Source organism: Neocloeon triangulifer, unplaced genomic scaffold, assembly GCF_031216515.1.
Source record: "Neocloeon triangulifer isolate White Clay Creek 2 clone unplaced genomic scaffold, ASM3121651v1 ptg000014l, whole genome shotgun sequence".
NCBI lineage: Eukaryota > Metazoa > Arthropoda > Insecta > Ephemeroptera > Baetidae > Neocloeon > Neocloeon triangulifer.
This window is the reverse complement of record NW_026775556.1, coordinates 2,612,600-2,638,707: the sequence shown is the minus strand read 5'-3', so window position 1 is coordinate 2,638,707 and position 26,108 is coordinate 2,612,600. Positions and strand designations below refer to the sequence as shown.

Here is a 26,108-nt window from a genome sequence, read left to right as displayed (position 1 = left end):
AGATTTAAATTTTAATAAACTATATTGATAATAGATTTTAAATTGACTTTTCAAATGAATTTTTTTAACTTTCCAGTGGAGTTTGAATTGTTTTTCAACTTTTTCATGAAAATTAAATTATTATTTTCAATAAGCTTTAATTGGAGGCAGCTGTCATGGGAGATTCAACTCCATTATTGAGGTTTCCAACTCACGGTCGGTCGATGTAATTTAAAACAAGCATTGTCCTGATTAATAAAACGAATGGCTATTAACAAAGATAAATGGCAATGAGTTTCTAAGAACATGTGCACAATTCGATTTCTCGTTACTCTCTCGGCGGCTGCGGCGCGACCTCCAACGCAAAGGAGGCGCTGAAGCTGCAGCATCTCAAGCGCACATTCCAAAACAATGATCATACTGTATGATTTTCCTATTAGGATGCTGGCTGGCGTCATTACTCATTCATCAGCACAGCAAGAAGTGCCGCTGCCGCTTTTTGTGCTTCAAAGAGAGCGTTAGATGTGCGGCTGTTCAAAGCCTGCTTTCCTTGAGAGTAGAGCACTCTCGATTTTCCAGCCAGCCGAGATTTATTTTTAGCCCGAACGAGAATCAATACAAATTATAAAACCCTGCAAATCTCACATGTGCGCCGCACTTGGGCCCTGTGGAGGGGAAAAGCCGAGGGAGAAAAATCTTTTGTCTTTTTCCATCAAATATTTGCTCGGCTTTTTCCATTTTTTTTTCATACATGCACGTTGGTGTGGCCGACGGAGAACGAAATAATTGAAGTGACGTCAGTCAGCGGCGTGTGCCCCGCAAGCAGAGTCTCCAGATCGATGCCCGGCTTCTTTCCCGGCCCGCTACTTTCGTCCTGTAATGAGGCCGGGGTCTTTGTGCGCTCATTGCACTCTCGGTACAGCAAGTACACATGTTTTGTCTCCCTTGGCACACACGTTCCCTCTCGCGTTATCGGACGCAACGCATCATAAATATTACTTTTTTTCAACCTGGAGCAACATTAGTTTTTCACAAAACAATATTAAACAAAACAATATTAAAAAAATTTAGCACTATTAAAAAATCGTAGAAATTATAATGCTGTTGAATAGAATTAAAAAAAAATTAATAACCATGTGTGATAATTTTTTTTTCTTTTCGAATCGCGAATCAGTGGAATTCCCTGCCAACTGCGTTAACAAATTTTACGGTTCCTGAGTTTAAAATTGCATGTAAAGAATATGTGACTGTTTTTATGAATTTTTTCCCTTTTCGGCTCCAGCTCGGCAAGTAGGTTTAATTAGGAAACACTTTTGCTGTCAAATTATGCTTATGAGTTTAATAGGTAGTCCACGATTGAAGTTCGCGCGAACGAACTTCGCTGAGCGAACAGGGAACTTCGCGCGAACTTTTTTTTCGTTCGCTTGAAGCGTCCACGATTGAAATACAATATTCGCGCGAAGTTACGTCACTAATACGTCACAAGTACCTAATAAATAAATTGATTTAAATTTAAAAAATTTAAATTTATCTTGTTAAGTTAAAAAAAACTATATATTTGAGAACTGACCAAAAAATTTAATTGAAAATTCAGCAAAAAAAATGTAAATAAATAAAAATAAAATATTTAATTTTCATGCGTTTTTTTATAGTAATTTACAAGAGTACTATAAAATGTCAATAATTTTAATAATAAATTTTTTTCCAATGGTTACAAAACATCTAAAATATTGAAAATTAATCAATTGTTGGGAGGAAAATATTGAATTGTTAAGGCACCACCACCACAAAGAATTTTACTAAAACTTCCATCCACCAAAATGAGTCCACTTAGAAATTAGAAAAATAATTATTCATCAAATTTTTAAAACGATTTTCTGAATACAATAGAATTGATATTAATAAAAATTGCAAAAATAAAACAGCGATGATAGACATTTTAGATTAATTAGCTTTTGTTTAAATTTCTTATAAATAGTTTAGGGTAATGTAGAATTAAATTAAATTTTATAATCTCAATTGATCAATCTAATTAAAAATATCAATGTATCAATATATTTAAAACAAAACTTTTTTGTCTTAAAAACAATTAAGTTAATTTCTATGAAATTGAAGTTATAAGGTACCAAAAATGTAATCAAAATATATTTAAATGAGATAAATAAATTAATTAATTTGGCTTTAAAATTAAAATTTTTCTGTAAAAAAAAACGAAATTGAGATCTGGCAAAAAATCTAAATAAGTAAATTAAAAAAAAAATAACTTCATGAGCTTTTTTATTATTTTAATTTTTATGAAAAGCACGCATGCGCAAGATTTTTCGCTCAACGCGGGTCTGGCGAAGTTCGCCAGAGTAGAGCTCGATTCAACTCCAGCGAACTTCGCGCGAGTCGCGCGAACTGAGAAATTTCGCCCAGCGAACTGATCGTGGACGCTTTATGGGCCACACATGTTATTAACTTTGTTCGTTCGCGCGACTTTTCAATCGTGGACTACCTATAAGTGTTGTTTACTAGGGCTGGTTGCCAAATCTCTCCTCAGTGTAATCACCCCCCGCCCCCCCCCAAGAATAATCTTGACCTTTTGTGAGAGAATAAATGAATTGAACCAAATTTGAATTAATGTTACTATTTCTCTCTCATGTCCCGACATGTTTTATTCAGCTATGAAAAAACTATTTTTATAAAAATATTAATTTTAAAAACATGACACAATTTTTGGCATGTTAAAATGCAATTTTTAATTAAATCTATTTTTAAATTAAATTTATCATACTAGTACTCGACAATTATTTGAACATTGTTTGATTTATAGGTTAAAATAAGGCACAAAAAATCTATTTATGGAAAATCTATTCATGGTGCAAGTAATGCGGTTTTCCCGGAATTTTGCGTGCGGCCGATAATAAATTTTCGCTGCTCAAACACGCACCGCATGATGTTGGAAGCGTAATTCGCGGCCTGGTAGTTAATTAAGCCGATACACGCGCTAAAACAGGCCCGAGAGCGTTATTGTTATTGCAGCATGTGTGCATGTGCGATTGCCGCCGGGCTGTTTACGTTGGGTCTCTGGCCGTGGAAAAGAGCAAAACGCAGATGTGCAGCCGAGTTTTCGGCGTGATTTTTTGCGGGGCAAAGGAAAGAGCTCCCTCCCCCCAGCTCGATATAGTGATTCACAATATCGCTCCAAATTGGCTGACGTAATCCATCAAAGCTGCAGCCGTAACTCGATTTATCTTCCTTGCCCCGATCGTTTGCTGCAGGAAACGCGGCGCGTGTTCCAAAAAACGGCAACAAAGATTAGAGGTGCGTTTGTCCTCTTCTACTTTCCCTCTTCTTGAGGGACAAAAATGAGAACGCGTTGAGGTTTTTTGTGACTTTGGAACAAAGTGGAAGACAAAGACGGGCGCGTGTTTTGTTGCTGTTGGGCTCGCAAAAGAGGCTGAGAATTTTCATTTTCTTTCACTTGGCACAAAAGAGCTTTTTGCTATTGACGGGAAACGCAAAAGAGAGCATTCTGGAAGAAGAACTTTTCAATTTCGCTCATCGTGCATGAGGAAAAAATGGATATAAAAGGGACTAAAAAGTGAGCAATCATTTTGAATTGTATTGGTTTTAAAAGATGAAAAATCGCATGAAAAATCGAAAAAAGGTGCTGGTTTGACAAAAATTAATAAAAAAACATAATCTACAGAATGTTGTGTTACTTTTGCAAATGAAACAAAATCTCATGACAAAAATTTATTCCACATAAACAAATCGTTCTAGATCGAAGTTTTCCATCTAAAATCTTGTTTACGTTTGATAAAAAAAAACATACTTCACCACAAATTTTGAAGTTCCAAATATTTAAATTAATTTAGCAATCAATTTTTACAAAACTTTTGTTATAAAATAAATTAGCAACAGGAAAATTACAAGTTTAGAGAATTTTGAATTGAAAAACATTGAGTCTGTTTCGCTTGTTTGCTGCGAGTCCTGATTATTTATTTAACCTGCTCAAGTTCATCCCATTCTACTCCCAATATTGGAGATGAAGCTCAGTGCCACAGACTGGGTGTGTTATGTGTATTATTATTGTTTGTTTACACTTTTACGCAGCTGAAGGGTCGAGGGCTGAGCAAAGTGACAATGAACAAGGAGATTTTATCGCCTTCCTTTCGTATTTATAAATGGGGTCCGTGCACTGAGTGAGCTGCGCGCGGCAAGACAGATTGAAACGCATCAGCGGCGATGACTGATTTCCTGCTGCTCCACACTGCACCACTCTTATGAGTGTACATAACACATGCAGCCCCGACGAGTTCCAAAATAGAAATCGTATTAATCTCTTTAGGGAAAAAGTACATTTTTGACTCAACATATTTGAAACACTTAGAATTTTCACTTATATTTTTGTTAAAAATAAAATACAAATAAAAGGAAATTATTACAAAGGAAATCGATTTAGTATTTTTTTTTATCTCTTCATTATTGATCAATTTATTTAGCTCAATAATTTCTACCGTTCTTCTTGAGAAAAAAAAATGAGAAGACCACAGTGGTTGAACATCTTTCCTCAGGAGCAAATATGATTTTTATTTGAAATTCCTGTGGCTCTTAATCTGAAAATCCACTGGCTCAAGGCGCCCTCCTTGCTCCTTTTATTGCTGCGACGAAATTCCTTTTAATAAAACCCGCCCGCGCCATTCACGTTTCGCAATAATGGTAATGCGTGTATAGAGCGTTGTGTGTCCATTGACCCTCCTAGAGCCGCGCCGGGGGTTTTCTAATGCAAACCACCCTCGCCCCAAAATGAGAGGGAGAATATGAGTCACCGCGCGGCCGGCGTCCCGACACTTTGGCGCCGCTCAAAACGCTCATGCTCCACCGTTAGACTACATCTTTATATGCGCCCCGCTTTTATGGATATGTACAACAAGTTACTAAGTACGTAAAGTTCAAGTAATTGCACACAGAGACGTGCATGTAGCAGTTTTCTGCCGACTATAGAACAGCGAAATCCCCCCGAAAATCACGTTTCCATGTTGGCACAATTAATTTTAGTGAAGTGTCAGCATATTCCATATAAGCTAAAAGCTAGCTAAATTTTTAGCAAAATGTTGATATATTTGATGCTCATTAATATTTTTTACAATCTATGATAAACGTTTTTTTAAATCCTCAACTCTCCAAAAAAAAATAAAAAAAAAACATTTTTTTATATTTATTTTATCTACAAATACCTGGATGATATTTTTTAAAAGTAATGATATAATATTTATGCAATTTAATTGCACAAAATATGTATTTAGTTAAAAAAATAAACTATATTGTTTGGAGTTAAATAATATTACCTTCATGTTTAAAGCTTATAAATTATAAACATATGCAGATAGAAAAATATGCATATCATTTTTTACTCAGTTATATTGGACAATCATCAAAGAAAATTTGTTTGAAATAAAATAAAAATACTGCCAGCAATTTTTCTCATCAGAGGGGCTTGATTGGTCTTTAATTTCTGTCCCACAACTCTTCATCAGGAGCCGGAAAAAACTATGAGATAAAAAACGCTGAGCCGCGCCAACGAATCCATAAAACTGTCTCATTCACTCGCGGCTAAATAAATTAAATCGCCTCGCAGATGCGCCTTGTGTGTCATTAAATTGGCATCGCCACACTACATCAATACCGAGCTATCACCGGAACTTGTGGCCAAAATTTAACCCACTGACGCAAACGCGCGTATAATCTGCCGCAAAATCCAATTTGCAGTTGGTGAAAAAAGTTGTTACCGGGCCAGAGTTTTTATCTCCGGCCTAAAAAATTCCTGATCGCACGATAAAAAGTCCCCGACTGCAGGACAAAAATAAACTCGGAACAAAATGTGACGGGCATTAAAAAATTTAATAGGCGCTGGAGAGCGGCTGCTGCTGGACGAGATTTCTTCTGCGGTTTTATTGTGATGCTGAGCAGCACCCGCATGACCATCATTATCATCACGTGTGATATAAAATAATAGCTGGAGTGAGAGTGGCGCAGATGATTTGCCTGCAATTCTCGCTGTAAATGGATGTGAGGCAAAATGAGGAAGCACTTAAAAGGAATCTCGCTTTCCTCCTTATATCAATATCAGCATGCAGCATTGGGGTGAAGTATCAAATTAGGAGCTGTTTTTCAACAAATAATGACACGATCTTTTTAGAAAGTTGTATAAATTTTATCTAAAAAGTCAATTTTCTAATTTAATGTATTCGCTAAAGTTTTTTAACCAAATTTGAAGCAATTTAATTTTAAAAATTGGTCAATGAAGGAATAAGCAACAGTACAATAATATAATCATTTCATTTCTTTAAATTTGGACACTTGATAGGTTTATTTGATTTGTTTATTATTGTTTCATTATGGTATTTTTTCTATATAACAAACAAAAAACCTCTCTATGATAACAGACTCGTCCAATCACAATTTAATAGGTTTGGGACTTATTTTTTATTTGTAAAAGTGGCAAATTTTAAATTTTGTATGTGAAATAAAATTTTAAGTATAAAAATCAATTCAATTTTGGATTTGATTAATTAATTTAATGCAGGTCACTCAGAAAATTTGACGTAGAATAAAAAAATGTTTGCAATAGCGGAAGTGAAAGAAATGGGTCTCGAGATAAGCCTCATTTTATAATTTTGCCTGATGGCCTTCGAAATAAACTACTGTAGACTGAAGAACGCAGAAAAGCCTTATTTCCTCTACATGTGAGTACCAAATCCAAACCTAATCAGCTTTTCCCATTTTGCCGACGGAAAAAGAACGAAAATCCGGCGTGTTTTAATGGCGAGATGTCTTTATCCTCACTCTCGGAAGCTGCGAAAGGGGCTGCACGCACATGTGTGCGAGGTTCGTTTTTCTCTTTCTGGCACGGCAACAGCCACACCTGAGACCGCTTTTGTGCGAAGCTAAATCTTCACGGACAACACGTGTTTGCGGATGAAAGGGTTGCAGCCCCTCCTTATCCGGGTCAAGTGGTTTTCTCATGCACAAGATGCAAAGAGGGTGGTCGCGCCAAGCAATGCCCTTTCAATATTTTTTTTCTTAATCTCATCATCTGGCTGCCGCGGTCGATGCATTGTTATTTTATTTTTCTTGACAATAAACATGCATATGTGATTCGTGTGCGAGTAAGTAACTTCCGGCCGCCCCGAGCCAGCAGTGAAAAAGTAAATGGTTAATATTTATTTATTTATTCTGGGCAGCAGGTGACGCACAGAAAGGTGAGTGAATTCGAGTGGAAACGCCGGCCGGGTGATTCACCGCGTGTGTGCATAAGGATTCGTGCAGTGTCGCCGCTCACAAGGAAACTCGGGAGTTAATTTTTTTTTTAATCTATGAATTCGTTCGCGTTGGATGCACCTTAAAATTATCTGCGTTACTCAGATCCGCGAATTCGCTTTCAATTTTCCTCTATTTCTTGTGGGTGTTTGTCATTCAACAACACTTATGCCAAACAAACATTTCTTGTTATAAAATATTTAAAATTTCTAGTTCACTCAAATTTTAATTTTTGCCGTTATTGAAAATGTTGTGAAGACGAGGGCGTGCTGTTTTTATTATGCTTTGCATTTGTCGATAATCGATAACAATTAAAGAACGAATTTATACTCTTAATAACAACGATCCTGAGCAATTCGCTTTACAATCAGTCTTATATCTCTGGGAATTTTTGCAGGACTTTAAGTAAAAAAAATTTAATAAATTAAAATAAAAGAAATAATAATTATGAATTTTCTGTTAATCAAGAAATTATTTCATTTTTAATTTTGTCAATAACTGATATATTTTGGTTTTAAAACGATGCCTCGCAATAAAATGTATTTTTAACTCTTTGTTTCGTGTGACTTTGTTTATAAATGTCTTTTATCGTTTCTAGAGCCGTGAAACGTCCCGCCCTCCCATTTCCTATTATATAGCTTTTAAAAAAACGCACCACTACTTGGAGTGTTACATAATTAGATACTCGCGTGTTTAGCCACTAATAGTTTTTTGTCATCCAGCAGGTAAGACCGTATTTAGAAATCGAACGCATTTCCATTTTCCCCTGAGGTAAAACAAAATTATCACAATATATTATAATGTATGCCATCACTCTGCTGAACGTCAAACAAACACTGAGTAAATATTTGAACGCAATTAAAGTTGCCAACATATACATATATTTGCACTGCCAGTTTGGAGGCGCTGCAGAGAGAGATGAGTAGCGAGAAACGCGTTTTCCGCGAGTATGGGGGCCCTATTCACGTTGCTTCTGCAGGAGAGTCCGACAGCGAAACATCGATTTCCCATCCAAGCTAGAAAGAGCTGCGGCGGGCTCATGACAATGCGCTCGCAAACTTTTTACTCCAAAGGAAATAATTATACAAAACAAAACACACGCTCAAGTAGGCGATTTATCCAATCTGCATGAATATTTGCCTACAATTTAATTGATCATTTTTAAAACTTCAAAATTTTCTTTAAAAAATTGTTGCAAAATTTTTAGCTCTTATCAAAGCATTTGCTTGAAATTAAATTAGAACTTTTGAAATTTGTTTTTAAATGAAATTTGATAAAAATGTGTGCGGGCACACAAATGCTTGGTAAACTTAAAAAAAGTTGATAACTCTGTCAATATTTACTATGCAAAAGCAATAGGACTTTGTTCAAATGAAAGAATTTATCATATTATTTTAACTAATATTTAGAATTTGCGAAAGCGTTCATTTATTCAAATTAGCACAAAAATTGAGCCCTAATTAGAAATTATAAGTTTTTAAAAGTAATATTGTAAATTCGATTGTAATTATTGTTAAGTTATAATTGCAAAAATCAATTGTTTCATTAAATACTTTTCTTATTAATGTAAATTCGAATAAAATTTAAAAATTTTATTTATTCTAAAATTTGAAAATATTTATACCTTGGTGAAGGAAGGACGAGTAATCGGCCATGGTGCGTGCAGAAGAGACGCGAATAAATCACACGAAATCCGCGACTTTTCAGCGGTTGTGCGCCGCATCAACCACCGTCGGCCGACACATTTTTTTTTCTTCGCACACCCGTCGAACTTTTATCACACTGTCACTGAATACGCAGGGCGGGAGAGAGCGCGGCGTGAACTCGCGAGCGGCCAAACACAGACTGAGCCTGAGCGGCGGCGGCCGCGGCCGACAGCTGCTGGGCCACACCAGCCCTTAATCTGCCTCCGGAGCACGCGCATCTCTCCCACGCCGCGCACGCCCTGCCAACACACTCGCCGCCGCCGCTGCTGCATTAATTTAATATTGTATTGTACGGCGGCGGCTTTTTCATCTCGAGCATTTTGTGCAAATAGTCCGTGTACACTCGGGGGTGACATGACGAGCCATGGTTATTTAATTACAGAGTTGTAATTTGTGGCTCATTTCTTTTCTGCGATAAGATCAGCAGTCGGCGAAAATTCGTGAAAGGTACAATGCGTTGGCAAGGGTCATGCGATCTTTACAAGATTTTAGGACCTGAAAGACCATTCAAGGAAGTTTTCAAAAATATATAGTTTTACCCCAATATCTCAAAATTTACGGGTTTTACGGGACGTTCAAAATTGGGTTTTTGGAATTTTCAAACGGCTGTATCTCGGCTTTCCGTGATCGTAAAACAAAAATCCGGGTACGGCTGAATTTCTCTCGTCACCCTCTACAACTTTGCCGTTGAACGCAAAATTGTAGGTCACAGGTCAAGGTCACTTTTGGTGACCTCGTTACCTTTGGCCTCAAATTTGACAACTTGGCACAAACTTTTTTCAAATTCTGAAATAGCCATTATGTAGAACGTCAAATTTTACATAAAAAACGTTCTTAAAAAAAGTGGTATGTATCACAGATTTTTTTTTTTAAAAAATAAGAAACTCAAAAAACGTGGTTTTCCGAGCTCCGGAGGATGAAAATTAGCTTTGAACCTATGTAACTTTTTTCCTGCTAGATTTAGGACAATATGTATAATGACAAAAAGTAATGCCCTTGACTTGTTCTTTTAGGTCATGTATCGCACATAGTGACCAGGTCACAAAAGGTCATTGACCCTGGTGACATTTGACCTTACCACGATATATTTTGCAAGTGTGGCACACGGTTTGAAAGAGCATATCAGAGCATATGAAGAGGAACATTTTGGTTCCTAGAACTTTGTTGTAGCTATACTAGGAGCAGAGTTATCGCATTTTTTCGTGGTAAATTATGAAATTTTTAAGAATAATTTATATTTAAACTGCAATAACTCTGCTCCTAGTATAGCTACAACAAAGTTCTAGGAACCAAAATGTTCCTCTTCATATGCTCTTTCAAACCGTGTGCCACACTTGCAAAATATATCGTGGTAAGGTCAAAGGTCACCAGGGTCAATGACCTTTTGTGACCTGGTCACTATGTGCAATACATGACCTAAAAGAACAAGTCAAGGGCATTACTTTTTGTCATTATACATATTGTCCTAAATCTAGCAGGAAAAAAGTTACATAGGTTCAAAGCTAATTTTCATCCTCCGGAGCTCGGAAAACCACGTTTTTTGAGTTTCATTATTTTTAAAAAAAAAAAATCTGTGATACATACCACTTTTTTTAAGAACGTTTTTTATGTAAAATTTGACGTTCTACATAATGGCTATTTCAGAATTTGAAAAAAGTTTGTGCCAAGTTGTCAAATTTGAGGCCAAAGGTAACGAGGTCACCAAAAGTGACCTTGACCTGTGACCTACAATTTTGCGTTCAACGGCAAAGTTGTAGAGGGTGACGAGAGGAATTCAGCCGTACCCGGATTTTTGTTGTACAATCACGGAAAGCCGAGATACAGCCGTTTGAAAATTCCAAAAACCCAATTTTGAACGTCCCGTAAAACCCGTAAATTTTGAGATATTGGGGTAAAACTATATATTTTTGAAAACTTCCTTGCATGGTCTTTCAGGTCCTAAAATCTTGTAAAGATCGCATGACCCTTGCCAACGCATTGTACCTTTCACGAATTTTCGCCGCAGGTACGTTTGTATTCTTTTTCCGGTTGAAACCGCAAAAACCATTATTTGCAAGCTATGCATTATTAATCTTTAAAAGAAATGAGGCGTATTTTTAAAAAATATGAAATTTAAAATGATATTAAATATTGATATGATACACAAGTTGACGAGGAATTTTATTTCATATTTATTTTTTGCAGTCATTTTCTTTCTACTTAATATTTATGGTTTGGCTGTTTTCATTTGAATAAAGTAATAAACCTTGATTATAATCATAAATCATAACTAAATTATTTTATCTCGTCAAGTTGATTTTTAAAAGCACTGGATTAATTAAAGCTGCGCAACACTATAAGGACTTTGTTTCAAAGCAAAAATAAATAGCTCAGGTACATAATTTATATTTGCTAATAGCGAAAAATTTGAAATAAAAATTCTAATATTATTTTTTCAATTAATTAACTAAAGTAACTAAAAATATTAAATTATTATTTTGTATATTTGAAAATGATAGAATTATTATTAACTTCAAACATTGTTACTATTTAAATTTTTTTTTTAATTATAATTTTTAAATGTATTTCAAGTATTTTATTGGTTTTAATTTTTAGCAAATTCTTAAATAATTTATTTATTTAAAATTTAAATAAAAATTTATAGACCAGTTATAATTACTGTTAAGTAATATTCTACACTGTTGTATCAAATTTACGATAAAATTCACTTTCAATTTGTTATCATTTAAATATTTATATTCGAAGTATATTTATGGTTTTGTAAATTTTTAATCTTTTTGTATTACTTATTAACAACCTTCAATGCTCAGAGGCGCAAAGTAGTTTTTCCAGGACATTAAAAAAGTTAAAAAATAATTTTTGTCTCACCGTGTTTCAGGTCCCGCACAGCAGATAAGTCAATCATCCGCTGCATTTTTGTGTTCGTATTTTTTATTTTATATTTTCAAAAAAACTTTAAAGTTTAAAGTAAAAAAAAGGCGCACTAAAATTCATCCCATTAAAAACTTCCGTGCCTCCTATACATGTTTCACCTAAGACCGCTCGAAAACCACTGGGATTTGCCGGCGAGCGATTCAGCTCCGCCGCAAACTGATAAACGTGCCTGTGTAATTGTGTTTCCTTTAATAACAATTTACATGCCGTTCACACAGTGAATTTGCAGTGAATTTTTCCTTGTGCATCGAATGAGGAAAAAATGAGGAAAAGCGCCACGGCGCGCGCTACGGCCGCAGAAGGAACTCTTTGACGTTTGTTTTGAAAATAGTCCGGGACGCATGGCGGACCTGCTTGCGAGGTTCATCGAGGTCCAAAATCGCCTCACGGCCCCCTTGGCCCCCTTCTTCCTGGGCCAGGAGGGCACGTGTCCCCTCTCAGTGACCTTTGGCAAGCATTTCGTCGCCTATTTTCCGGTGTGGCTGCTCATTTTGGTGCTCCAATGGGCCGCTCTGCACTTGTGTTTTTCCAAAGTGACAAAAGTGAGTTTTTAAAAATGTACCTTAACCTCCAGATTTCATGTAAAAAATTCCGTCAAAGTCTTTTTATGATTTAGAAAAATAACCACTTCATTAAAAATAATTGGAAAGTATCTTTTTCAAGTGAAATTTGCACAATTTTTAAGTAAAAAATTGGAACTTTTGTTTGTGCCCTTCAAAATAAAATTACTTTTTCTTTTAATTCAGGTATTCTTGAGGCGGATGGGTTTGACCCGCATGAGGACGGAGAGGTCGTCGGCCGCCCTTTGGGAAGCGGGCACCGCCCTTGGCGCTGCCATGCTCTGCTCATCACAACTCGAGTCCGTCGACCCGCACACCCTGACCTTGCCCTCTTCACTCGACTGGCCTCCACCCCACCTGACCATGTACCTGTTCGTCCTTGCCACCTGTCAGGCGCAGGGAGTTTTTGCCCAACTCAGGGCCAGAACCTTTGGCACCGAAATCCTGGTCGAGGTCACAAGGGTCATCGTCCTGATTTTTGCTTACTTTGCCAGGTTTTAATGAAAATTTTTGAGTAGTTTTTTAATTTAATTTTAAATATATTTCAGATGGGCTGATTTTGGATTTTTGTTCTGCTTCCACACAAGCGTGATTCAAATTTTTGTCCATTTTGGCCGACTGATCTTGAGTTTTAAGAGGGGTCTGCACTATTTGGTCCTTGTTGTGTTCTTCGTACTGACAGTTTTGTGGTAAATTTGAATTAAAAATTTGATATTCTTCAATGATAAATAATGATAATTTTATTTTTAGGACTGCAAGCTACGCTTACTTTGTGCCTTGGTGGATTTTATTTATTGTCGTAACCCCCATCTTGGATGATGAACTTCAGCTCGCACTGATTTCTCTTTTCGTCGCTTTGACCCTGCATTTTATTTTTGCTCTCTTGTTTTCAGTAAGTGTATTTAAAAATGCTTACATAATACTTATGTGTAATTCACAGCCACTGATCATATCCTGCAAAGGGATATTCCGTCGGAAACCCTTGACGGAGTGGCTCGAGTTGAGCCTTTTTCCGAACATCGATCTCAAACTGACACAGATGAAGAAGGAGATTTCCGAGGAGGAGCTCTCTAGGCACAAGTATTAATTTCCCTGTGTTGTGGAGTGAATGTTTTTTGTACATACATGGTTGTTCTGTACGCTAGCTCACTTAAAAGAAAGAATGCACAAGGCAATGGAAATAAAATTAATCAGGGCAAAGCACTTATGCAAATTCTACGATGTAAGTTTAAGGCTGAAATGAGCACTTAAGATATCATTAATTCAATGAATTTGTCTGAATTTCAGGCTCATCTTTACTAAAAAGAAAAGTTAAAGCAATGAGGGAGCGCAAAGAGTCAACAGGAAGTGATTCAAGTCAAGGAGAGGTCTCGGAGCCATCAGACGACAAGTGAAAAACAAAAATGAAACAAATGTTTGATCTCAATAATTTTTAGTTCCATTTGTATTTATTAAAAAATTAACTGCAGCTACACCAATGGATACAATAATCAAATAAAATATGATTAGGAAATAATTGACGATTGTGTTTGTGTTGACCGGAAAATAAAAAAAGGAAAAATTTTGATGGTATAGTCCCCACGTCCAGGATCTTACAGAGTAAAAATTGGGAACGTGTTTTTCGCGCGCTTTTCATTCAAACAGCAATGTTATGAAATCGAAATGCTCCGTCACATCCTGCCAAATCGAACAACAAGCAACACGCATTGCAGCAGCAGCTGTTATCATTATTTTCATTTCGAGCGTCCCGAGTATTTTGCCCGTGTCAACATGCTGGACTTTTTCACCATCTTCAGCAAAGGAGGCATCGTCCTCTGGTGCTTCCAGAGCACCAGCCAAATTTTCACACCCTCCGTCAACGCTCTGATTCGCAGTGTCATCCTGCAGGTACGCAAAACACCATTTCTCGCCGAATCATAAATTCAACGACCTCTATTGAATTCCATTTTTTTTTTTATCTTTTTCAATGCGTAGATTAAATTTTTTAGTTTGAATTTATACAAACAAGGAAAAAACCAGTCTTCAAAAAAAAATTTCACAGGAAAATTTTCTGCAACTCAATAATTTATGGTTCTTATTTTTGATCCTCTGTTTCAATAAATTATTTTGAATTAATATCACGTGTCCTAAATCTTTAGGAACGATCTGCCGCTAACAACAGCTTCGACCACGGTTCGCTGTCCCTGAAGTACAAGCTGGACAACGAGTTCGACCTGATTTTCGTGGTGGCCTTCCAGAAAATCCTGCAGCTGTCCTACGTGGACAAGTTTCTGAACGATGTGCACCTCGAGTTCCGCGACATGTACAAGAACGAGCTGCAGGAAGGCCAGGTGTTTGGGAACTTTGACTTCTCGTCTGTGTACAAGGAAGTGTTGGCCGGCGCCGAGGAGTGGGCTCGGCTGCAGCAGATGGTGCCGAAGCAGATGAGGTCTTTCGAGGAGTCCCTCAAGTCTAAGAAAACCGTGTCCTCCATGATTGAACGCCCTCACGAGCAGAAGCAAAAGCAGGGTACTTAGGAAGGAAAAATATTTTTTTGGTTGGACAATTTTTATTGTTGACCACCAAGTGGCAAAAAAAATGGGCTGCTGTCCAACCAACTCTTGCTTCTATTATAAATTTTTTCTAATTTGGTTGTGGCTCTTTTTAATCGCAGGTAAAGGAGGCAAAAAGAAAAACGCTTTTGAAGAAGGTAAAGCTACTAACAATATATTTAAATGTAACTTCTAAAAAAATTAAATAATATTATTGTATATAAACCATGATTAGTTTAACTTAATATTAAGTGCTTCATTAAACAGAAGTATTTGCATCTTCAAGAAATGTGTAAATTAAATAACTTCTAAATTTCCTAATTTTAATCCTTTAGAAAAAGTGCCTGAGCTGATTAAGGTACCTGACAGTCCTCCCCTGTCTCCGAAATCAGCCAACGGAGAGCTGGACGAGGAAACTCTGGCGCAGAACCGCATGCGTCTGGCCCAGAAACTTGGCTCTCCTAATGCCAAGAAGAAAGCAGTTGAGAAACAGTGAGATTTCATCTATTTTTATAAAAAAATTAATTTAATTGCATTATTTTTCTCTCTAAGGAAAAGTCCCAAGCCGAAGAAAGCTGGCAAGGCTCCGACTCAGTGGGACTTGGGCGGAACCAACAAGGATGTTGCCAATTTGGAACGAACCAAGGACAGGCCTTCCGACTCGCCAAACACTCCCAACTATGACGCAAGAGTAAATTTAAAACGCAAGGAATTTTTACAAATTTTAAAAATTTACATTCTTAGTTGATTGGTCAAATGGTTGGTGGAATCAAAGACCTTGAGGTTGAGAGCAGTGACGAGGAAGAGGAGGAGGAGGAAGAAAGTGAAGTGCAAATGCAGGTATCAAAGGAGAAGAAATCGGGTGGAATGTTCTCCATTTTCAAGTTAGTAAAATCTCATAATTTTCTCAGGAATTTTGCAATTAAAATTAAATTTTAGGGGGTTGGTCGGCAACAAAAGCCTTTCTCGAGAAAGCATGCAGCCTGCTCTGGAAAAAATGTGTGACCTTCTAATTGCGAAAAATGTGGCCGCAGACATTGCCAAGAAACTCTGCGAATCGGTTGCTGTCAAGTTGGACGGAAAGGCTAGTAAATTTTGTTCTCTCAAAACTATTTATTTACTGGCTGAGCCAATCTCCAAGCCTCTTGCCGTGGTAGGCGTAGAGAATCATCGCGGCGGTGCAGCCGACAAAAACCACATGCTTCAAGTTTGACTCGGTGGCTTTTTTCTCCTCTTCCTTCTTTTCCGGTTCTTTCTGCCGGATCGCCTCCATCAACTGCTCCATGTTCAACTTTTGATCGTTCCAAAGGTCAATGGTCTCCTGCACCTTCTTCATTTGCTCCTTCAGGTCGTCCATGTGTGCTTTTGCCTCCGTGCTGGCGTCCAAGTCCTGTTTTGAAAGGTTGCTCAAGGAGCTACACCTTTTGGTTTCAGGACGGGGAATCCGAGATGGGGGCGTCATTTGAAGGTTTTCTGATCTTTCGATAACAGCAACGCTCAAAGGCTGAAAATTCTCAAATTTCAAACTGCAACAATTGGCGAAATATCAAATTGATCTCTGCAATGTTGAATTTTCAGATGAAAATTTTTCCATTGTTGGATATTAAAAATCCTTAACAAACAAAGATAAATAAAAATTCATGCTATAAAATTAATAAAAAATAAATTAAATTCATGAATTTCAAATAAAAAGGGTATATCAAATATTGACTAAATCTCTTTAGGTGGTGAATATTTTTTATTGTACTTAATTCTATATTCTCATCTATAAAAAATTTACCTTTTTCTTTCATGTGAAACCTGTATTAATGATTTGTTTTGAAATATCTTGTCTGATTAGGTCATAGGCACGTTTGATGGTGTGGCTTCTGTGGTGAAGAACACCCTGAACGAGTCTCTGATCCAGATCTTGTCCCCTCGGCGCCGAGTAGACATTCTTCGTGATGCTCTCGAGTCTCAACGCAAAAATCGTCCCTACGTAATGACCTTCTGCGGGGTCAATGGCGTTGGCAAGTCCACTAACTTGGCAAAGGTAAAATTAATGAAATTATTATTATTATTTTTTTACATTTCTTAAATTATCTGTGAGCAGATCTGCTTTTGGTTGATTGAGAACAATTTCCGCGTGCTGATCGCCGCTTGCGACACATTCCGAGCCGGCGCTGTGGAGCAACTTCGCACCCACATGCGCCACCTGAACGCCCTGCACTCTTCTGAAATGCACAACGGCCAGCAAATGGTGCAACTCTACGAAAAAGGATACGGTTTGTTTTGAATGTAAGATTTAAGAAAGAAATAAACAAATTTAAAAAAATTTCAGGTAAAGATGCAGCTGGCATTGCTATGGAGGCCATAAATTTTGCCAGAGAAGCCAGAATTGACATTGTCCTTGTTGACACTGCTGGCCGCATGCAGGACAACGAACCTCTGATGCGAGCTCTTGCCAAGGTAAGAATTTAAAATTTATTTATTCTAACGGTTTTTAAATTTTATAAAAGTTCCAGATTAATTTAGTTACTTATTGAAGGTTTTAAATAATTTATATTCATTAAATTTTTTCTGGATTATTATCTTTTAAAATCATATACTGATGATTCAAATTCTTCTTTCCCAGTTGATCAAAGTAAACGACCCTGACTTAGTCCTCTTCGTTGGTGAAGCCCTTGTGGGCAACGAGGCTGTCGACCAACTGGTCAAATTCAACCAAGCCCTTGCTGACTATTCTGCAACTGACAATCCTCACCTCATTGACGGCATTGTCCTCACCAAATTTGACACCATCGATGACAAAGTATTATTTTTATCAAACCCGTGAACTTAAAAACTGATCTCAAAAATCTCTGACAGGTTGGTGCTGCCATTTCCATGACCTACATCACCGGCCAGCCGATCGTTTTTGTCGGAACCGGCCAAACCTACACTGATCTCAAGTCCCTGAACGCAAAGGCTGTGGTCCATGCACTTATGAAGTGATTTCAGCCCTGGTTTTTAATCAAACTTCGTCTTTTACTTGCGTCGGGAACTGCTACATGCATAAGTTGGTTGTTTTAAAAGCTTATTATTGGTTTGAAGGTTGAGGTGGCCTGTTTTATTCATTACTTTTTGTTAACAAAATTGAATAAAAATTCCATAATATAAATATTCACTTCAAATGTGTGTGTTTCATTAATTCTCTAGAAATTCTTAACAGCTTTCAAATCTTCTTCAGTGTTACATTGAGAGAAAATAAATGAACTTGTTAATCACAACTCCTCTCAAGCTGAAAATGAAAGTCCAGCACTTTTTTGCTTCTCAGCCATTCCAGAGAATTCCCTGGTGTGTCAGGCCAAGCAACTTTTATTATTCACAGTGATGGGCCCAGGGCACGGGGAAAGTAGATTGACGGCGTTGGGAGATAAAATGCAAAGTGTGTGTGACACAACTCTGACTCCTTTCAACTCCAAAAAGAATAAAAATTCAAATCAGAGGAAAAAGAGCAAAGTGAATAATGGGGAATAATCAGCTTGTGGTGATTCATTTACCAGTGTGTGTGCAACCCAAATGATGCAACCAGTGCATTAATAATCTGTTAGTTGCAGGAATCGGTTAGACCGCCGCGGGTGACTTTCGAGGAAATTGATCTTTGTGGCCGCGTCTGCGATGCGAGTTCGAGAAAAATCACTGCGTCCGTTATAGCTACTCAGAAAGTCAACTCCGAGATTTATTACTTAAATTCAAATAAGTAGCAGTTGCTTCTAAGAATAGATTTATTAGGAACATTATCGCGTATCGCGGCCAGAAAGGGAAACAGACGAACGAACGCACTTTAGCCCTGAAACTCTATGTGATAATATGAAGTTTGCATTAAAACCTGTAAATTTATTTCTGGCGCCGAGAGATGGAAATTGATGATAATTTGAAATGTCTAGAGGACTAAATTTTACTTTATTTATGGTGTTTATTTTAAAAAGATTCTGGTTCTTAAAAAAAAAACATTTAAAAATATTGACAATTGTATTTTTATATGACGAAAATAAAACAAATACTTAATTTATTTTTAGATACAGTTTTTAAATTTGAAAAATTGTGAAGAAAATTAAAAATAATTGCTATAATTTCTCTTTAAATGCATTACTAAAAAATTGGAAATTGCAAGCAATTGACTTCTAAGATTTTAGTCCAGGACTGGAATATTTTTCTTTTCACGTGTCTTGTGAAAATGACAACAATATTTTGAAATCTTGACTGGGAAACCTATTGGTTGGATTATTGCATTTTCTGATAATAGAATGAATCAAAATTAATTCAGGCAGTGCAGGAAATGTTAAGGCAGAACCAGGAATGACATGCTAATTTTGCGAGTCGTGACTCTTCATCGTGCAAGGAAGCGCGCACATATTTTTTTGGCGAAGATCACTATATATTATTAGCTTGAGGTTTCCGTTTCATTAGCAAAAATCGAGGCATTGACTCGGAGGCCGGTCATTTTAGACTTTAAGAGGCGTACGGAGAAGTAGAAAGTGAAATGAAACACACGAATCTGGAGCGCGTTTCGGAATAAAATTCGCTTTTTGTCCCTTCTCGGCAGCAAGTCATCGCACTCAAAGGAAACGGCCACGTCAGTATGTTATTTAGTATTTCTGCCAGAATTTTTTCATTAACAATAAAATTGCAATCGTGATTCAACTCGCGTTTTAACGAGACACCTTCTTTATTCGGCTCACATATAATACAACCTGCAATTGAGCTAATTTACAACTTTTAATATACAAACTCTTGAGAAACAAGATCTTGTTTTATTCAAAAGTTAGCAACAAAGCAGCGTGCAAGTTGTTCATATATCATTATACACACTTGATGTTTATTTTAAAATAATGTGAAAATAAATGCAGGAGAGTGTGAGTGCGCGACGAAAATGATGAAAATAATAGGACAAGGCTTTGTTTGGAGCCGGTCGGCGCCACAATGGACGAAAAAAGCCAAGTCTCCTAAGTGGCTGCGAGAGAGACGCTGCTTCCTCGCTGTCAAAAGAGCAATTGTTCTCGGGTTAAATAATTGAAACCCGTCAGGACGTGTTTTTCTCATCATGTTTCGCTCATTTAAAAATTTCAATAGAAGACATTTTCTAATTACTCCATTAACAAAAGAAACGCACATCGATCAAATAGGATAGGAAAAAATATTAAATTATGAGTTTGAGAGTTTCAAAATATCAGGTTGTAAATTTGCAATAGAGTATAAAAGAAAATAGAGAGGGCAATAAAAGAAAGAGGAGTTTAACATTTGACTCTGCGGTTGAAAATCAAACGGTCAAGAACATTAGAATGTTGAAGTATGATTTATTTCTTGAGGCAACAGGAAAAAAATTATAAAAAGCAGTGCATTTTTCTATGAAAAGATACTTTCATCCACAAGTGCATTAGCGAAGGAAAGCCGCCGACGATTGGAATTTGCGTGAATTTATTAATTTCGTCTTCGCATATAGAAAGGAAAACTTTCCTACGCATTGACATCGTGTCTTGAAATGCGATGAGTGTGAAATGAGTGCAAATGGAGACACCTTGCTCGCTTTGGAAACTGGATCGAGCATCTCCGCGACTGTCCGATCGCATAATCCGCGAGTCAATGTCACTGCCAAGAAAGGAGTTAATTAACGTTCGGTTTTATTATTAGAAAATGGTTGGAAGAAAGATTTAAAAAGTGTGGATGAAATCATCGGCGGTTTTTGACTGCCTTCCCACACCGGATCGAAATTCGTGGCACCTTTCACATTCTGCCTGAAAAGTAAAACTTGCGATAACGCGTTTTCTAACAAGTGTCCAAATAAATAGGAGCGGATGGCGTCGCGGGGACCACGCTAATTTGAACACACGGTATAGAAAATGAGCACCATGCTGTGCTCGCGAAACGCCAGCTGCTGCGCGCAAGCAAAATAATTGCACTTGAAAAATAAGGTCGTGTTCAACAAGCGTTGATTGAATACAATTATTATGACAGCATGTAATTTACTTCTTCTGCGACTTGTCCGCTAATATTATAATTATGTTTCTTTTTATTTAACTGTTAAAATTGGTTTTTATTTTATTTAGATTAACATTTTATATTTTATGTATTTTGTGAAATTTTTGCTGAATTAAAAATAAATAAATACATCAGAGAAATAAAATAAATAGATAATTTATTTAATCAGTCTGAATTCTGAATGATAATTTTATGATTCAATTGTATCTTAATTTTTAAATAATCTATAAACTTAATTGAACTTAATATTCATTAGTTCAATGGCATCACATCATAATTAAATCAAATAAATAAAATAGATAATGGATTTATCTTCTTTCTTTTAGGAGCAAATAGTAGTATGAACATTTAAAGCTATCAATATGTTTGAATACAGTTAAAAATTCAAATTGGGATACAACCTTGTTGAAAATATGATAAAAAAATGAAATTTAAAATAATTGGGTCAGTTGTCCCTTTTTATTATCAAGCACAGTTGTTGAAATAGATATGAAATATAAAATTTAATTGCTGGCTATTATATGGTGTCTATTAAAGCTCATTGTGTGAATTGCCTTCTTTATATTAAAAAAATCCAAAACACCTGCAGGACAGTCTCTTACTGACCTCCTGCATTTCCGCCGACATTTCTCTTTTTCAATCACAACCGAAATCAAAGTGCATTCATCTCTCGCGAGTTTCGACACCGGCGTTGCACTAAATAAAACGCGCGCGTATTATATAACGCCGGTAAACAAACACAGGCCGCACACAATATAATCTTATACACACGTTGGCGCGACGCGATTGATTTGTGGAAACAAGGCGGTGCAGATTTAAGATTTAGCCCTGAGGAGAGAAACAAGCGAGAGATAGTGAGACTGACAGACACAATTCGTTCCAGGAGCGAGGTGCAGTCGTTGCATAACACGCGATTGTCGTGCAGGTTTTAATTGTACTCGCGCACCTGAACGAATTGCATCTCCTGCCGCGCCTTTGGTGCGATGCATAATTAACTCGCTTTCGGCGTCTTTTTGTTTCCGGAAGCCGTACTTGGACCAAGAAAAAATGAGACTGATAAATTTTCTTTTGTGTATTAAGCTAGCAGGAGCTGAATTTTGAATTAAATCTCATTTTTATAATCGAGTTGCCTTATCGGGGGCACGCGCAGTTGGGTAACATAAATGTAAGGAAACAGGTCTTGACGCAATTAGCATGCTAAGTGCACCTGTGAGCTCTTGGTAAAACGATAAAGTAATGCCGCGTGTTTACACCTGTGAGAATAACACAACATAAAAATTAATTAGATTTTTGGCTTCGGCGCCTTTGTGTTCGTGCAGCGATCGCCGCTGTTTTTTTTTTCTTTTTTGGTGCAATAAACTTTTACACTCGCTTCCCATTTACAAATGAGAATTTCACCGATTTCGCACGTTTTCAAAATAACTATGAACAGTTTAAAGTTCATACAGAGACTACAACGCACGATTTGGAGTTTATGCCTATATTTTTAAACTAGAACTGGAATAAATTATAAAATTTGTGGACTCACGGTTCAAAAAGTGATTAATTGTTAAGGTTAGAACAGCCTATAGAGCATGCTTGTTCTTGACACAAAACTGCCCAAGAAAAATCTAAAATTCATGCAATTATTTTTTTTTATCAGATTGTGAATGAGTTTATACGCAATGAAAATGATTGAATATTATCTTATAAACACAAGATTGCTGAAAAATATTTCATAATCATGCAATATTTTATGAATAAAACATGCAACACATTAAATATCAATTCACATGCAAACAAAGTACCAAGCATCTAACAATTAGAATATTAAACAGATGTGCCATACACCTAACGAACTATTGGCTTTTCAGTTAAATTAATTTAAAGCGTTTGTATAATTTTCAATAAAATTTAGCTTTGAAAATGTTATTTAATTTTGTCAAAAAAAAAATTATTTTTAAATATTAAAAAACTTAAAGATTTTGCATAGTAAAATTAAAAGTAAATAAAACATTATAAAAGTTAAATTTTAGTACATATTTCTTTAAATCCGTAATTAAATTATTTTATTATGCAGCACTGTTTTTCCTTTTAAAAATGTGTAAATCATACTCGTAAGTTTTCACATATGACTCTGACGTTTGGGTTGTATTTTCCATGACTAAGAGTCTCGCGCGCGCGCAATAATTGCCAGGTTTTAAAACGAGGGTCATGACACGAGTTTCTCAAAAGGATCCAGTTCACACGTGAATCACATTGCAATTTTGCATAACAATACAGGCGGTCTGGTACACCTGGGAGATGTTTTGCGTTGCATCATAAAACGCACACTCTCAAATTTAAGCGTTTGTTACGCCGCATCCTATAATAATAAAATTGCGAGTCGTTATGCTACATTTTAATGAGGAGAGCAAACGAACCTACGCACACGTGACGAAACCTTCCAATCGACGTAATTGCGCTTGTAGAGAGATCAAAAGCGCGCTGATTGTGTTTTCGTTATTCAAAATCAGAGGCGGTCATCGAAAGAAAGTTGGCTCTCCAAATCAACAAGACGAAATCCATTTCGACCAACAAGAGCCAAAACATTTCCTGTCTCTGGGATTTTTTAATCAAGGTGCGTTGTTTCCGCGAGAGAGAAAAATATATTCCGAAGAAAGCTCGAGTTTGAGCGTTTAGCACTCGCTATTTTTCTTTACTTTTTTGTCCACCTGGCTAATTAAGCATTCAGCAGCCGAATTTGCGTGTGACTCTCAGGTTAATTCACCGGGTGGGGGAAACAAAGGGCACTCGCACATCGCACACCAAATAATGGAGCTTCTTTCTCCGCGCGGCCGCCATCACCCGGCCAGGAGAAAGGGCTGCCGCCGTATATAACAAGTTTGGGCGCCCGCCGCGCACCTCACATCACATACATCACGCGTGCTAACACCATGTCATTCGCAGTAAGTACCATTTTTTCAAGCACTTTTTATAAATCCTGTTTCGGGAACGAGTTTCAGTCATTGATTTTTTTAACTTTTAAAACTTGAACATTTTATTGAACTAGTTACGTTTCATTTAAAATGAATTGAATTGAAAAAAATGAACAAAAAACATTTTCAATCACGCAACGAGGATGCGGCAATATTTTGACAGTTAGAGAGTTCATTGTTTAAGTTACTGGTATAACAGAGCAAAAAGGTCTAAGATTAAAAATAGTTCATTTATGTCACATTCAACTTTCTTCCTTTATGCTTCTTCCTTAGTTCAAAACATAATAAAATAAATCATAATGAAATAAATATTAATACTTGAATTTATTGTTAGGTAAAAATGACTATTAATTTTTATTTTCTTTCTAAAACCCCTTTTTGGATTTATTATATAGAGCCAAAAATAGGGCAAATTTTGTATTATTATTTAATCAAAAGCTTTAAAGGATCAAATTTTCAAATTAAATTTCCAGTTATATTACAATATAATATGAGATACACTGATAAATTAAGAATAAAGCATTTTAAAAGGAAATACAGGAGTTCATAATTTTTGATTCGATTTTAAAAAAAAAAATTCATTTCCGTATCAAATAAATTTTGCAAGCCAACAAGAACGATCTAGAACATTACCAGGAAGTTTTCATTTTTTTTTAATAAGTAAGGATTATAAAAAAAAAATACTTAAAACTTTTAGAAGGAATAACTAAGATTTTAGTTACTACTTTTGTAATTTGCAATGTTAAATAATGAATAATGAAACGATTAAAAACAAATTTTTTATTTCATTATTTATCATTAAAAAATAAATCTGATTAATTTATAAATTTATAATTAATTCATTTTCAGCAAAAACTCAGCTTGGCAATGTTGCTGCTGTGCTCAGCAGTGAATGCAGAGGCTCCGAAGAAGCGGACAGTGGTATCATCCCCATCCGGTTACGAACCCTACACCTCCGACGGCTCCAACTTCAACGGCCGTTTCGCGTCCTCCGCAGGTTTCGCGTCACCCTCTTACGCTGGATACGCTTCCCCCTCCTTCTCCTACGCACCTGCCGGCTACGCAAGTCCTGCAGCCTACAAGGCCTTCACCCCCTCCATCCCCTACACTGAGAACACCTTCAGACCTTCCTCGTACTCGGCAGCACCCTCGGTCGCCTACACCAGCAACCCTGTCCAGGCCTCCTACAGACCGGCCGCCGCCACTTACACGTCCCTGCCAGGGTACGCCAACAACCTGGCCGGCCTTTCTGCGTACAGCAACGGTGCCCAGTTCTCCGCAGGTCTCAACCCTGGCATTTTCAACCTGGCCGGTCTTAACTCGTACTCTGGAGTCTCCGGACTCGAAGGGTACGGAGGTTTCGGTGCCTACAACCCTTCGGACGCCCTGGGCGCCTACCCTGCTGGATTCAGACAACAGCAACAGGCCTACCCTCAGCAGGTGGTTTATGCCCAACAGGGCTCTGCCTACCCCCAACAGGGTTCTGCCTATCGCCAACAGGATTCTGCCTATCTCCAGCAAGGTGCTGCGTTTCCCCAGCAGGCGTACCAGCAGTCCTTCTCCTCACCTTTGTCCTACAGCGCCTCTGCCCCTCTCCAGCAGCGGCTAGTCGCCCAGGCCTCCTCCAACAAGGTCGGACCTGCCACCTTCGGCGCCCACGGAGGTCAACCTACCTCCGCGGCCTCTTCTGTCACCAACGGAGGATACGGATTCATCAGGCCCAACTCTAATTAATTTTATATTTATTTGTCTGAAACTTTTAATTTAATCTTAATTTTATTTGTCACCCTTTGAAATCTTTCGACTTTTGCTTTGAATTTGGCTCTGTCTAAGTGTAAGAATTTCCCGTTTTTTATAAAGAGAAACGAGGATAATTGTTAGTAGACCAGCCTTTAAAAAGCTCTCATCGTTCATACGCATGGCCATCTAATTGTACCATCTGTCTCATATTGTAAATTTCATTTTTCTCATCATCACGGCACGACTGCTTTTTAATTTAATTAATCGCCTGTAACTTAATTACTGAATCGCTCTCCCTCGAGAGCAATTTTTTGTAATAATAAAAACGAGCGCTGTAAGCTGCAAAGAGTTTCGCGTCATTAATTTAATTCCTTCCCACACATGACACGAGAA

At 37.0% G+C, this 26,108-nt stretch overlaps 4 protein-coding genes across 8 annotated transcripts in view; 3 read left to right on the top strand and 1 right to left on the bottom strand.

Moving 5' to 3' along the window:
* The window catches only part of LOC132200281 (myosin-I heavy chain), a 45,945-nt gene extending 33,916 nt beyond the window's left edge, over positions 1–12,029 (bottom strand). For 2 of the 3 annotated variants that reach the window (XM_059625632.1, XM_059625635.1), the window contains exon 1: positions 11,862–12,029. In XM_059625632.1, coding sequence (XP_059481615.1) covers positions 11,862–11,907 — 46 coding nt within the window. In that variant the 5' untranslated portion in view covers positions 11,908–12,029. Of the gene's footprint in view, positions 1–8,911; positions 9,193–11,861 lie in introns of those variants that run through there. The other variant, XM_059625634.1, reaches the window with a different exon arrangement.
* Positions 12,030–12,251: 222 nt separating this feature from the next.
* On the top strand, positions 12,252–14,045 carry LOC132201033 (uncharacterized). 2 transcript variants are annotated; one of them, XM_059626896.1, is made up of 7 exons: positions 12,252–12,469; positions 12,674–12,981; positions 13,036–13,176; positions 13,238–13,379; positions 13,428–13,567; positions 13,633–13,709; positions 13,775–14,045. In XM_059626896.1, exons 1-7 carry the CDS (start codon positions 12,269–12,271, stop codon positions 13,879–13,881), a joined length of 1,116 nt encoding a protein of 371 aa, XP_059482879.1. In that variant the 5' UTR covers positions 12,252–12,268; the 3' UTR covers positions 13,882–14,045. The 2 variants fall into 2 exon arrangements, with proteins under 2 accessions (XP_059482879.1, XP_059482880.1); XM_059626897.1 differs by lacking the exon at positions 13,633–13,709 and having other exon boundaries at positions 13,775–14,031.
* A 110-nt stretch (positions 14,046–14,155) lies between these two features.
* LOC132201032 (signal recognition particle receptor subunit alpha homolog) lies at positions 14,156–18,170 on the top strand. Of its 2 annotated transcripts, XM_059626894.1 has the most exons (12): positions 14,156–14,374; positions 14,626–14,995; positions 15,141–15,176; positions 15,354–15,510; positions 15,571–15,709; positions 15,763–15,902; positions 15,958–16,102; positions 16,859–17,050; positions 17,111–17,282; positions 17,339–17,466; positions 17,633–17,809; positions 17,866–18,170. In XM_059626894.1, the coding sequence occupies exons 1-12, from the start codon at positions 14,258–14,260 to the stop codon at positions 17,989–17,991; spliced, it is 1,899 nt and encodes a 632-aa protein (XP_059482877.1). In that variant the 5' UTR covers positions 14,156–14,257; the 3' UTR covers positions 17,992–18,170. The 2 variants fall into 2 exon arrangements, with proteins under 2 accessions (XP_059482877.1, XP_059482878.1); XM_059626895.1 differs by lacking the exon at positions 15,141–15,176.
* Positions 18,171–23,844: 5,674 nt separating this feature from the next.
* Positions 23,845–26,063, top strand: LOC132200019 (uncharacterized). Its single transcript, XM_059625177.1, has 2 exons — positions 23,845–23,945; positions 24,825–26,063. Exons 1-2 carry the CDS (start codon positions 23,934–23,936, stop codon positions 25,707–25,709), a joined length of 897 nt encoding a protein of 298 aa, XP_059481160.1. The 5' UTR covers positions 23,845–23,933; the 3' UTR covers positions 25,710–26,063.
* The last annotated feature ends 45 nt before the right edge of the window (positions 26,064–26,108 follow it).